Raw genomic sequence first — 12,400 nt, forward strand, 5'->3', positions numbered from 1 at the left:
TGCTTTCATTTCCCAGAGTGGCGCATGGATATGTTCTGTAAGCAGCTTGTGAGCAGTCAGGGGTTTTCCGTAAATTACGTCACAGGCGCGTATTTCTCTGTTGTGCAAGAACTGCCCTAAGCTGTGTTGAGTTTTTATCTATGGTTTTTACTATCTCAATGCAACCACTATGGCAACTGATTTTTATTGATTGATGATATTTATTCACTTGTTTGTCCTCCAGCATACTTTCCTTGTAATATCAGATTATTTTATTCTGTCTAAACTTAGTCTTTGTATACCCATTGTATGTTTAGCTCTACAACACTTTTACTTTACTGTATTTGAAAAAAAAAAAGTGAGGAACTATATAACCGCGCGGAGGCACACTGGCTGACACGCTGGTGGGTGACGTCAGCGCGTTGCCAGTCTGCTTCCTCGTTGATCTCCCGTGAGCCGCTGTTCTGTTGTTCTGTGAAGATGGCTGCTGGTCCGCTCTCTGTATCTTCCAACGCGTCAACAAATAACGATGGCATTCTTATCGGCGACAAAGTGTACTCCGAGGTGCACCTCACTATCGACAACTCTCTTATACCAGAAGAAAAGCTTTCCCCGACGCCGTCGATGCTCGATGGCCTCGACCTGACCACAGAGACCGACCTTCGAATTTTAGGATGCGAGCTCATCCAATCTGCGGGCATTTTGCTCAGGCTACCACAGGTAAATAACGCCAGAATTCATAAAAATACCACATGTTGACGTGATATCATGATTTTGTATAACATTACAACGAGTGTGTACGCTTAAACCATATGAGGCCTGGTAGTTAGCATTTAGCCTGCGTTAGCTTTGAAACGTTGGCGTGGTTAAGAAAATGGCGGCACCTTTGTGCAACATAAGGCCAATGCAATTTAAGATCCGCAGTTAATCTCAACGCTCCTTTTTTCTTTCCACAGGTCGCAATGGCAACCGGCCAGGTTCTCTTCCATCGTTTCTTCTACTCCAAATCCTTTGTGAAGCATAGTTTCGAGGTAAGCGCTTCAATGCGTACAGTCATTGTTAGCTTAGCTTAACGTTGTGGTTGCGTTTCGAGCGGAAGCCATGTTGTTCATATGCAACGCGGCCAGTGTTCTGCTCTTATGACTCAACCGCACATAGCAGCTCATTTAATGCTGAGCCTGCTCTTGTTTAAAGTACGAATGACACTATGTGGAATATGAAATGTTATGACTGTAACATGTGTGTTTACGTTTAGCATAACACTCATTTATTTCGTTTCAGATTAATTTTCTCTGTCAACTCTGTTCTCTTTAGATTGTGGCAATGGCTTGTGTTAACCTGGCGTCCAAGATCGAAGAAGCCCCGCGACGAATACGAGATGTCATCAATGGGTTTCACCATTTAAGACAATTGAGAGCCAAAAAGTAAGTATCTGTTCTGTCCTGTTGTATGTTAACTGAAGCAGTGTAATGACATTGTTAAGACTGGAATATGTTTTGTTTTTGACTGTGAAAGTGCTCTTCTGTTGATTCATGTACTCTAAACACTTTTCAGTTTCCACTTGACTGGTAGACTCTGAAGTTTAACAGTTTAAAATCTGGTTCACCGTTGTGTGGTGTATTAAGTCAAGTCTAAATAAGCAATTTATTTACAACTACTCAATACAAGACTGGCACAAGCCCAATCTCTGACTGTGCCTCTGTCTTGACTGAAATGTTCATGTTAAAAGTTTAGACCCTGGTATTAACTTGGGTTCTTTTTTCCTTTGCAACCAACTAACAGCGACCAGCTACATTTACCAAAGCCTGGGTGATGTGGAATGGTACGTAATCTGAAGCAGTCGGCATGACAACCATGAGGCAAGGCTGTCTCCTCCCCCAGACCCACCTCTCTCTCTCTCTCCTGTGGGAGACGCCCGTGGTCTGAGGCACTGCGGGCTGCTGGGATCGGGGATGACATGTTGGCCGAAGGTCTCGGGCCCCGGGGCGCCTTGAGGACTCCTGTGGTTCGCTCAAAAGCTTGGGCTTTCTGTCCGACAGCCCACGGTGCATTGGGTAAAGTAGTCTTTTCCTTCCTCTGGCTGCCCCTCACCATGCAGTTTGTCTGTGCTTAAAACCAAGTTTCACAAACTGTTGTCCATGGCTTTTACAGAAATACAGGCAGGGTCAGATGTTGAAGGAGAAATTTAGTTGTTGCATGTTTTTAGCTTTATAATTGAGTATGCAGAAAAGTGCTTTAGTGTATCAAAAGCTGCACATGTTTATTGTTTACATATTTACAAATATGTTTGCATGCAGTCTAAGCTGGGAGTGTAAGTCTGATCTAGAGAAGGTTCAGGGCAGAGTATCTTTTTTCTTTTTCTTAAACTATTCAGCATCAGTGTTCACAGAGATGAGAGAATCTTGTTCAGGAAGTGATTACAAGTTTGTGCATGTTAAATTTAAATCTAGCTTTATGCAACAGGTCAGCTGTACAGTAAGCTGTGAATATTTCAGATGAGAGTAGTAGTCTTTTAGTCTTTTTTGCCAGATTTGTTTTACTTTGATTCAGGTTTGAGTGGTGTGGTTTGATGTTGAGACTGATGTAGTTACTCGAAGGTTATTTCTGTTGAAGCTGTGGAACATGGTGATGGAGCACAGAGGCTGTTCATTTCAACAGTCATTTTGGAACCACAGGAGTCCACAAACCCCACTGTCAGACTTGCTAGTTAATCTCTTTAGTTGGTTGAAAAGGAAAAAAGAAAGATCATCCAAAAGAGCACTTTCCTTTTTTCTCAGTTTTAAGAAGGAAATATTTATTCTGGTTCCTTCACAAACCAGGACTCCAACGTCACTGATACTTGATCAGAACTACATAAATACCAAAAACCTTGTGATCAAAGCGGAACGGCGTGTCTTGAAGGAGCTGGGATTCTGTGTTCATGTCAAGCATCCGCACAAGGTAAGGTTTGTCTTACTTTAATGTTTACACGGCTCCTTTTAGACAGGAACACTTAGAACCTCTGGTCCCTTGTCTGTTTTTGACAGATCATCGTCATGTACCTCCAAGTTCTGGAATGTGAAAAGAACCAAACGCTCGTGCAGACCGCCTGGTAGGTGTCTCCTTTTACTCTGGTGCTCATTCTCACAGCAACCACCTGTCATGTCTGCAAGAAATACCTCAGACCAGAGCTAAAGATGGACTTGGAACAGTTTTCAGATGTGCGTAAGGAATGGGAACTTGATGGTTCCTCCGGGGTCTGTGTCTAAACAGATCCTGGCAGAAACCCCCAAGTACCTGCTGTTCTTACACATTTGAAATCTTGTGGTCCAGCTCCGGCAGTGACACACCATCCCATTTTAACCCTCCATCCTCTTCTTCTGATGGACAAATTAGTTTGAGGACAAACCTGTTACATGTCTCACTCTTGTCTGCCCTTACATGGCTTGACTTGTTGAGTCTTGATGTGTGCACTGTCAGTAGAACTCGGTTTAACTTTGTCCTTTTTCTCTACTCTTTGATTAAAGGGTAGTCCATGCTGGTAAGTCACATAAAGAACCTCTGAACTCTGCCTCCTCCAACCACATGACCACAGGAAGCTCCCCCCATTGGCTGGCTCTGCAGACAGCCAATCCCAATGCCGAGAGTCTGTGAAGGGGGCGGGCCTTTCCAACAGCCAACATCATCTTGTTTTCTTTTGGGTGTCCAAAAAGGATTTGTATTTTTGGTACTTGCTACTACTTTTTGAATGTAATGTTAGCCACAGCTAGACTAGAATTGATCCAGGTAAGATTAGCCACTAGCCAGGGGAGCACATTGAGTAACATTAACAGCAGCATTCTGTGTCATGCCCATCTGATGTGGTGTCCAGACATGTCTGTTTTGCAGGCTGATCCGGGTCACATTTTACCTCCAAGGACCTGTGAGGCTCACAGCAGTCAGAATTCAACGGGCGTATTTATGGTAGCACTAGCTTGGCACCCAGGGTGCATGTCAGGGCATTTTAAAGTGAGATAGACACTTGAGTCCCTGGCTTGTTGGTCTCATGTTGTGAAGCGAGAGTGACTGAATGAACAGCATAGCATGAAGGGAAGTCTCTGGGGGAACAACATAGATTTGTTAGACCCTAAACACTTTCATACATCACATGAAACTGTTGGTCATCGCATTCCTTCACTCATTTTGTTACCAAATCAGCTCATGACCTGTTCATATAAGTAGATCTTTTCATATTGGATCAACACACAACCTTTTTTTCTCATTTTTCTAGTGAATTCTTTCAGCCTAAACATTCAATGTCTTAAAAAGTATTTTTGAAGACCTGACCGTAGCCTTTGTACTTTGCATGTATAGCAAACAAGTCGTCCCTTCAGTTCCTAAAATGGCAGCTGCGTTTTAGTTGAATGTATGTTGGTGCATGTTTCCCAGCTCCAGTGCATGACTCCGAACAGTCACTTTTTACCGCATTGTTCTAATGCTGTTGGCAGCATTTGTTCTCATGTCGTCTATGTGACCTGCGTGGATACCCCAGAGAGAAATGGACAAAGTTAAACCCAGTAACTATTGGCAGTAGTTTATAGACAACTGCCAGTATTTCTATTGAAGTTTTTGCAAATGTCAATGACTCGGAAGTTGCAGTTATGGGCACGTTCTAAAATCTATGGGCTAAATTTACAATTTGAACATGTAAAATTATTTGATCAAATAGTGTGTAGTTCCGGTCTTCAGATGATTATATTTTAAATCCGACATTGGATGAAATGTCTTGAAAGCTGCCCCTAACTGCACTAGTGTAGAGGCAGTGTTTGAGCGTCTGTGAGAAGATGCTATGTTTCTATGTGCTTTGCCTCTTCTAGGAACTACATGAACGACAGCCTGAGGACCAATGTGTTTGTGCGGTTTCAAGCGGAGACCATCGCCTGTGCCTGTATTTACCTCGCAGCTCGTGCTCTGCAGGTACTTTCTCCATCGCCAAAATCATGGCTGTGCTCGGTGTGCAACATTTGACTAATATCACTGTCCTCTGCAGATCCCACTGCCCTCCAGACCTCACTGGTATCTGCTGTTTGGGGCCAGTGAAGAAGAGATTAAAGAGATTTGCATCACCACATTAAGACTGTACACCAGGAAAAAGGTAAAGCCACACACTGAGCATTGGCTTAAGTCCTTTGTGAAAATGGACGACACTAAATGATGATTCATTTCCAGCCCAACTATGACCATCTGGAGAAGGAGGTGGAGAAGAGGAAGGTGTTCTTGGCTGAGGCTAAGCTCAAGGCCAAGGGGTTGAACCCGGACGGGACGCCTGCATTGACGTCAGTGGGAGGCTTCTCTCCGGCATCAAAGCCCTCGTCTCCAAATGTGAATGTAAAAGCAGAGGACAAGTCCCCCAACTCCCAGGGCCTTAAGACCATCAAGAAGGAGCCTGACAGTCGAAACCAGCTCTCAAAAAGTCCACACAATGGGTAAGCACACGCCACTGATCAGGAAGTGTCATTTTAAATATGTATTTTAACGTTTTGTCTACCTGTTTCCCAGATTGAGAAAAGAAGGGAAGCTCGGCAGGAACAGTCGCAGTGGAAGCCGGTCACGGTCTCGAACGCGCTCCAGGTCGAGATCACGCTCTCCACGTAGACAGTAAGTCAATGTTTATCAAAAGGATTTCTGCCTAAACCTTTTGTATGTAAACTGACATCTATGTTGTGCCCACAGCTACAGACGCAGCCGCTCAGGGACCTACAGCTCCCGTTCTCGCTCTCGATCTCACAGCCGGAGTCCATCACCACGACGACACCCCCCCTCCCCTCTACTGCCCCACCTCAAGACAAAATCCAGTCACCACAACAGCGACTCGAAGAGCAGCAGCCGACACAACAACAGTGGCTCCAGTCATAAGAGGAAGCGCACTCGCTCCCGCTCTCGCACTCCCATCAAAATGGACCGAGAGCGGGAGCGGGAGAGGGACAGAGACCGCGAGCGCCTGGACTTGTCCAAAAAACACAAGCATGAGCGCAGCGGCAGCCACAGGGAGCGCCGGGAACGGGAGAGATCTCGCTCTTACGAGAGAGACCGGGAGCGAGGCCACAAGAGCAAACACCACAGCAGCAGCAGCAGCCACTCAGGACACAGCCGCCACCGCCGCTGACCAATCACTTACTGAACATACAAGGGGTCGGACTGATGGGACGTCTGCGGTGCCTGCTTTACTGAATAACTTACAATGTCAGTCTGCTGTGGGATATGCTCACATTGGTGTAAGACCGAGGCTTATTGTAAAGCCAGTTAACAATAGTAATCTTGAATGTTAAAGTTGCTTTACCTTTGACTTGGTGCTGAAGTTTACCCAAAGTGAGCTCTCACAGCGGCTGACACGGGCCTTTGTCCTGCAGAAGGCGACGTACATCAGTCCCACATTTTCCCCCTTATGTCTACATTTTTATCAGTAACTATTCCTCCACCATTGTGTTTCTGGTTTAACATGTGAAGATGCAGATAATGAGGGGCAAAATAAACTTATTTACAGTGTAAAGATGCAAGAGGTGAAAGCCACTGAGACGATGTGAATGCTTTGATTTATAAAAGCAAAGTGTCTAGTGGGAAAATAACTTAAAAATTGTAAAAATAAAGATTGTCTTTCAGGAATGATGTTTGCACATGAGGGGAGTGGCCGAGAGTGTTCGTAATCATTTTTATGTTTGGACTGTATGTTACGGAGGCGGTTTTGTACAGTTTCAAAAGCAAACTGGTTTCTTTTTTTTTTACGATGGGGGATGCAGACTAAAATATTTTAGGACAAATGTCAGTTTGTAACACTGGTTTTAGTCTGCATGAGTTCATGTCAAATTTTTATTGAGTAATAAATGAGTTATGCCACCGGATTTTGAGCTCTTTTTATGAAACATGCATACATTACAAACGATAGTCTCAGCAGTAGGTAGTACTCAGTTATATTTGAAGTACATAATGCAGCGGTTTTATGTAGCGCTCTTCTGGACACTGATGCTTTACACTGCATTATCTATTCACTTCATACTTGGTGATGCTATTGCAGTCACAGCTGCCCAGGGGTAGACTGATGGAAGCTAGTCTCCAACCCCACCAACCACTCCCACACACGACATTCACTGAGGCTTCCTGGTCCCAAACGGTCTCCCAACCAAGCACCAACCAGGCCCTTCCTGCTGGGGATCTGCTCAAGTAACTTTTTGAAGTAACTTCTTTTGTAAGCAGGTTTTTCATGCAGTACTTTTACTTCTATTTGAATATATGTGTGTAAACAGTTTTGTTATATTTTTGAGCATTTTTTTCTTTTTTTTGTGCCAGCGACAGAGAGGCAGCAGAAATGTCTGAGCTGCTCTCAAGTGTAAATAAACCTCAAACGCATCTGTTGTGACTGGACTTTGGTTGATTTTGGTTCCTTAACCTGCGTAAAGCCTAAACCAGGACGTAGTAGCGGCCATTTGAGAAGTTGGTATTATTGTTTGATTTAAGTTTTATGGACAAATAACTACACGCACTCTTCCTCACACACGCATGGCCTTATCTACCATTGAGGTCAAATTTTAGCTTTTTTTTTTTTTTTTTTTTTTACATTGAATCCTGCGCAAATGAATGTTGTAAACACGCGCTTCTACAGGCGGAAGAGCCTCTAATTCAGACGTGGATGAGCTTGTTATGAACCTAAATGTGTCCACTCTAAAACCGGACCTCGAGCTGCTTTGGACCCGCGTGCGTAAAACTCGGCGGAGGCGGGAGCGCGGCTGTGAGTCAGCCTCACTACAACAGCAGCGCCTTTAGCATGAACCGCGCCAAAGTTTGATCGAGATGCACTTTATTTACTCTCTGTCATAAAGAGAGAGGAGTCAGTGCGCGCGCCATCACGGTGACTTCATTTACAACAGGAGTTTTTCTCATTCTGATCTGAGGAGCGAGAGGAGAAGGAGAATCTTCTGTGCCTCATCATTGCTCTCCTCCTCTGCTACTGACTTTGTTTCTGTCTCATGCAAAGATTGTCCTGCGTATAAATGATCTTCGCTTTAATGAGAGCTTAAACCAGCGCATTCACCTTTGTAGTTACCAGTGGTTTGACAGTGAGGGCGACGCAGAGGGGGCGGGGCCAGAGCGCAGAGTCTGATGTTCAGAATGAGCCAAAGGAAAACCCTCAGCTTTACCCATTCACACCCACAGCCTCGTTTTCAAAACAATTAAAAAGTGACATTTTCCTTTAATATGTTAGTGTTTATTTAGGACAAGACATTCTTATTGCCTCTCACTCAGGCGAGCAAAACCTACTTCACAGTAAAAATGGATGAAATAGATATTAAATAGATATTTTATTTTGTGATATTCATCATGTCAAAGTATGGGGTACGTGACTCGACACCTAAAACTTCAGTGGGTGCACGGCTGCACCCACTGCCCTGGGGCAGACTGATGGAAGCGAGGCCAGTCTGCACCATCTGCATGTCCGACCACCATCCACTCACTCACTACATTCACTCAGGCTCCTGGTCCCAAACGGTGCAACAAAAAGCAATTTTTGGAAACAGCTTAAGGATGAGCCAAAAGTGTTTTTGATCACTTAAAATACAGGAAAATACATCTGAATCTTAAAAAAATTCCTGGGGGAGGATCCCCAGACCCCCCGGTTTAAAGACTTATCTGGACCTCACTGTTTTTTACATCCTGGCTACGGCCCTGCATGTGTATAGCTATAACATAGTACACGCTGTAGTGCGACAAATATCAGGAAAAATGGTCTGGATTGTTGGCACTGTACAGCTAAATCACAAAAACAGCACAGCACTCAATGTGTTAAATCTTTTGCACCATATATATATATATATATATATATATATATATATATATATATATATATATATATATATATATATATATATATATATATATATATATATATATATATATATATATACCCCGAAGCCAATTACAGAGGCTAAGAGAAGTACTGTCAGAAAGTCTCCTAGAAGATGTGAATGCAGCTCTGAGAGCAATTCCTACATCAACCATCACTGAAACCAATGAGCTGATATACTCCACAGCAGCAGTGATCCTAGAGACGCTTGGCTATCGTAAGAGCAACCATGAGATGAAATACCCACCATGGAAAAGAAGGCTGGAGGATAACATCAAGGCAGCACGAAGGGAAGTGAGTCAATTGACAGAGGCCTTGAAAGGTGCAATGAAAAAGCAAGTACCCAAAAGGTACAGCCAGATGCCCATACCTGAAGCATTGGAAACTGCCAAACTCCAACTCCAAGCCTTGGCCAGCCGCCTAAAGAGGTACACGAGAGACAACGAAGCCAGACGAGTAAATCGTCTGTTCGCAACTCAACCAGCGAAAGTGTACGCTCAGTGGCAGGGTAACAATAACAGAGCAGACCCACCAAGGCTGGAAACTGAACAGTACTGGAAAGGCATATGGGAGAAGGAGGCAGCACACAACAGTGATGCACAGTGGCTGGTGGCTCTGAGAGAGGACCACAGCAACCTCCCTGAACAGAATCCAGTTACCATCACAGTGGCAGACGTCCAAGAAAGAGCCTCAGGTATGACAAATTGGACAGCACCAGGCCCTGACATGATACACGCCTACTGGCTTAAGAAACTCACGGCTCTCCATGAGCGCTTGGCAGCACAAATGAACCAGCTGCTGAGGGATGGGAATCACCCTGAATGGTTAACCGAAGGGCGCACAATCCTGATCCTGAAGGATCCCTCAAAGGGTACAGTCCCATCCAACTATCGGCCAATAACCTGCCTCTCCACAACGTGGAAGCTCATGTCCGGCACCATAGCGGCTAAGATAAGTAAGCACATGGATCAATACATGAGCACAGCTCAGAAGGGAATCGGTAAAGATACCAGAGGTGCCAAACACCAGCTCCTGGTAGACAGAACAGTCGCTCGAGACTGCAGAACCCGACACACTAACCTGAGCACTGCCTGGATTGATTACAAGAAAGCCTACGACTCAATGCCACATACTTGGATCATTGAATGCCTGGAGCTATACAACATCAACAGGACTCTAAGAGCCTTCATTGCAAACTCGATGAGGTTGTGGAAAACCACCCTTGAAGCCAATGGCAAGTCACTTGCACAAGTCTCCATCAAATGTGGCATATTCCAAGGAGACGCCCTGTCCCCACTGCTGTTCTGCATAGGTCTGAACCCCCTCAGCCAAATAATCGACAAGACTGGCTATGGATACCGACTCAGGAACGGGGCCACCATCAGTCACCTCCTCTACATGGATGACATCAAGCTGTACGCTAAGAATGAGCGAGACATCGACTCACTGATCCATACCACCTGGATATACAGTGCAGACATTGGGATGTCATTCGGACTAGAGAAGTGTGGTCGGATGGTGACTAAGAGAGGGAAGGTAGTCCACACAGAAGGGGTCTCACTCCCAGAAGGAACAATAGCAGACATTGAGGACAGTTACAAGTACCTCGGAATCCCACAAGCAAATGGCAACCTCGAAGAGGTGACAAGGAAAGCGGCTACGGCCAAATACCTCCAACGAGTAAGGTAGGTCCTAAGAAGCCAGCTCAATGGCAAGAACAATTCCCGGGCAATAAACAGCTACGCCCTACCAGTAATCAGATACCCTGCAGGAATAATAAGCTGGCCAAAGGATGAGATACAGACCACAGCTGTTAAGACGCGAAAGCTCCTAACCATGCACGGAGGGTTCCACCCCAAATCCAGCACTCTGAGGCTGTACGCTAGCCGTAAGGAAGGAGGCCGAGGACTAGTGAGTGTGAGAGCCACTATCCAGGATGAAACATCCAAGATCCATAAGTACATCAAGGACAAGGCTCCGACAGATGACGTGCTCAGTGAATGTCTCAGACAATGGGGAACAGAAGATGAGGTGCTGGAGGTCCCGTCATGGGAGGACAAGCCCCTACACGGCATGTACCACCGAAACATAACTGAAGTGGCGGATATACAGAAATCCTACCAATGGCTAGACAGAGCAGGACTAAAGGACAGCACAAAGGCACTCATCATGGCTGCACAGGAGCAGGCCTTGAGCACCAGAGCAATAGAGGCCCAGATCTACCACACCAGACAAGACCCTAGGTGTAGACTGTGCAAAGAGGCCAATGAGACAATCCAGCACATAACTGCAGGGTGTAAGATGCTGGCAGGGAAAGCTTACATGGAGCGCCATAACCAAGTGGCTGGTATAGTGTACAGGAACATCTGTGCAGAGTATGGGCTGGAAACTCCAAGGTCAAAGTGGGAAACACCTCCAAAGGTGGTCGAGAATGACCGAGCCAAGATCCTGTGGGACTTCCAGATACAGACGGACAAAATGGTAATGGCGAACCAACCGGACATTGTGGTGGTGGACAAAGAGCAGAGGAAAGCCGTTGTGATCGACATAGCAATACCAAACGATTTCAACATCAGGAAAAAGGAACACGAGAAACTAGAGAAATACCAGGGGCTCAGAGAAGAGCTGGAGAAAACCTGGAGGGTGAAGGCATCAGTGGTGCCCGTGGTCGTTGGGGCACTCGGGGCAGTGACCCCCAAACTGGAGGAGTGGCTCCAGCAGATCCCAGGAAATACATCAGACATCTCGGTCCAGAAAAGTGCAGTGCTAGGAACAGCAAAGATACTGCGCAGAACCCTCAAGCTCCCAGGCCTCTGGTAGAGGACCCGAGCCGGAGGAAAAAGAGACCGCCCACGGAGGGTGAGGAAGAGTTTTTTTTTTTTTTTATATACAGGTCAAGTCGACCTCAAATATTCTGTAGTTTGTGCCCCTTTTTCTTCAGAAATCGGTATTTCTTATACATATTTGGGGTATTTTCTTTATTATCAATGACAAGTTTTGTGTCTCATTATTTATTTCACAACTGAAACACAAATCTGACTTTTACGCTCAGTGACTCATATATACACAGTTTGGAGTCTGGAGATTCAGAGATGATTAGTGTTTTATGTAACACTCTCCTTTCTGATTAACTCCTCTCTCCTCCTCTCTCCTCTCTGGACGGACACTAACGTTATGTGAAGAGGCAAATGCCTAAATATCTCAGTTTCAAGTCAGTTTTCAAGACATTGTTGACACGTTTTGAAACACCACGTGTTGCCACAGATCGATCGCTTTTATCGTGTGTGTATTTAAACAGCCTGGTTCTCGGATTGAAGGCTTTATCAGGATGTTTCTCAGCCGTCCTTGGACCGATTTTGACCATTCTTTTATAATTACATTTTATTTTTTAATAAATATATTTGAAAAAAGAAGAAAAAACTGTTTTGATCTGGGTTTGCTGCAGTTGGTCAGAACTAGATTCAGCAACACTATTCTGGTGCATTCAAGGCTTTCTACTTTGTTTAAACTGTTTCAATGTTTTTAAAGCTATTGATATTCTGTACAAGATACACCCGTTTACAAATT

General features: G+C 44.9%; 1 protein-coding gene across 1 annotated transcript; it reads left to right on the plus strand.

Annotated features, from left to right (window-relative positions):
- Window positions 1-398: 398 nt before the first annotated feature.
- Window positions 399-6,830, plus strand: ccnl1a (cyclin L1a). Its single transcript, XM_079564037.1, has 10 exons — window positions 399-699; window positions 936-1,010; window positions 1,294-1,403; window positions 2,799-2,919; window positions 3,006-3,070; window positions 4,815-4,914; window positions 4,988-5,092; window positions 5,167-5,423; window positions 5,497-5,595; window positions 5,671-6,830. The coding sequence occupies exons 1-10, from the start codon at window positions 460-462 to the stop codon at window positions 6,101-6,103; spliced, it is 1,605 nt and encodes a 534-aa protein (XP_079420163.1). The 5' UTR covers window positions 399-459; the 3' UTR covers window positions 6,104-6,830.
- The last annotated feature ends 5,570 nt before the right edge of the window (window positions 6,831-12,400 follow it).

Source organism: Gobius niger (assembly GCF_951799975.1).
Source record: "Gobius niger genome assembly, chromosome: 1".
NCBI classification, from domain to species: domain Eukaryota; kingdom Metazoa; phylum Chordata; class Actinopteri; order Gobiiformes; family Gobiidae; genus Gobius; species Gobius niger.

Excerpts from the sequence above, each read along its gene's own strand:
- ccnl1a (XM_079564037.1), top strand. The coding sequence starts at position 460 with ATGGCTGCTGGTCCGCTCTCTGTATCTTCCAACGCGTCAACAAATAAC. Across the intron at positions 1,011-1,293 it reads TTGTGAAGCATAGTTTCGAG|ATTGTGGCAATGGCTTGTGT; the intron begins GTAAGCGCTTCA and ends TGTTCTCTTTAG. Across the intron at positions 3,071-4,814 it reads ACGCTCGTGCAGACCGCCTG|GAACTACATGAACGACAGCC; the intron begins GTAGGTGTCTCC and ends TGCCTCTTCTAG.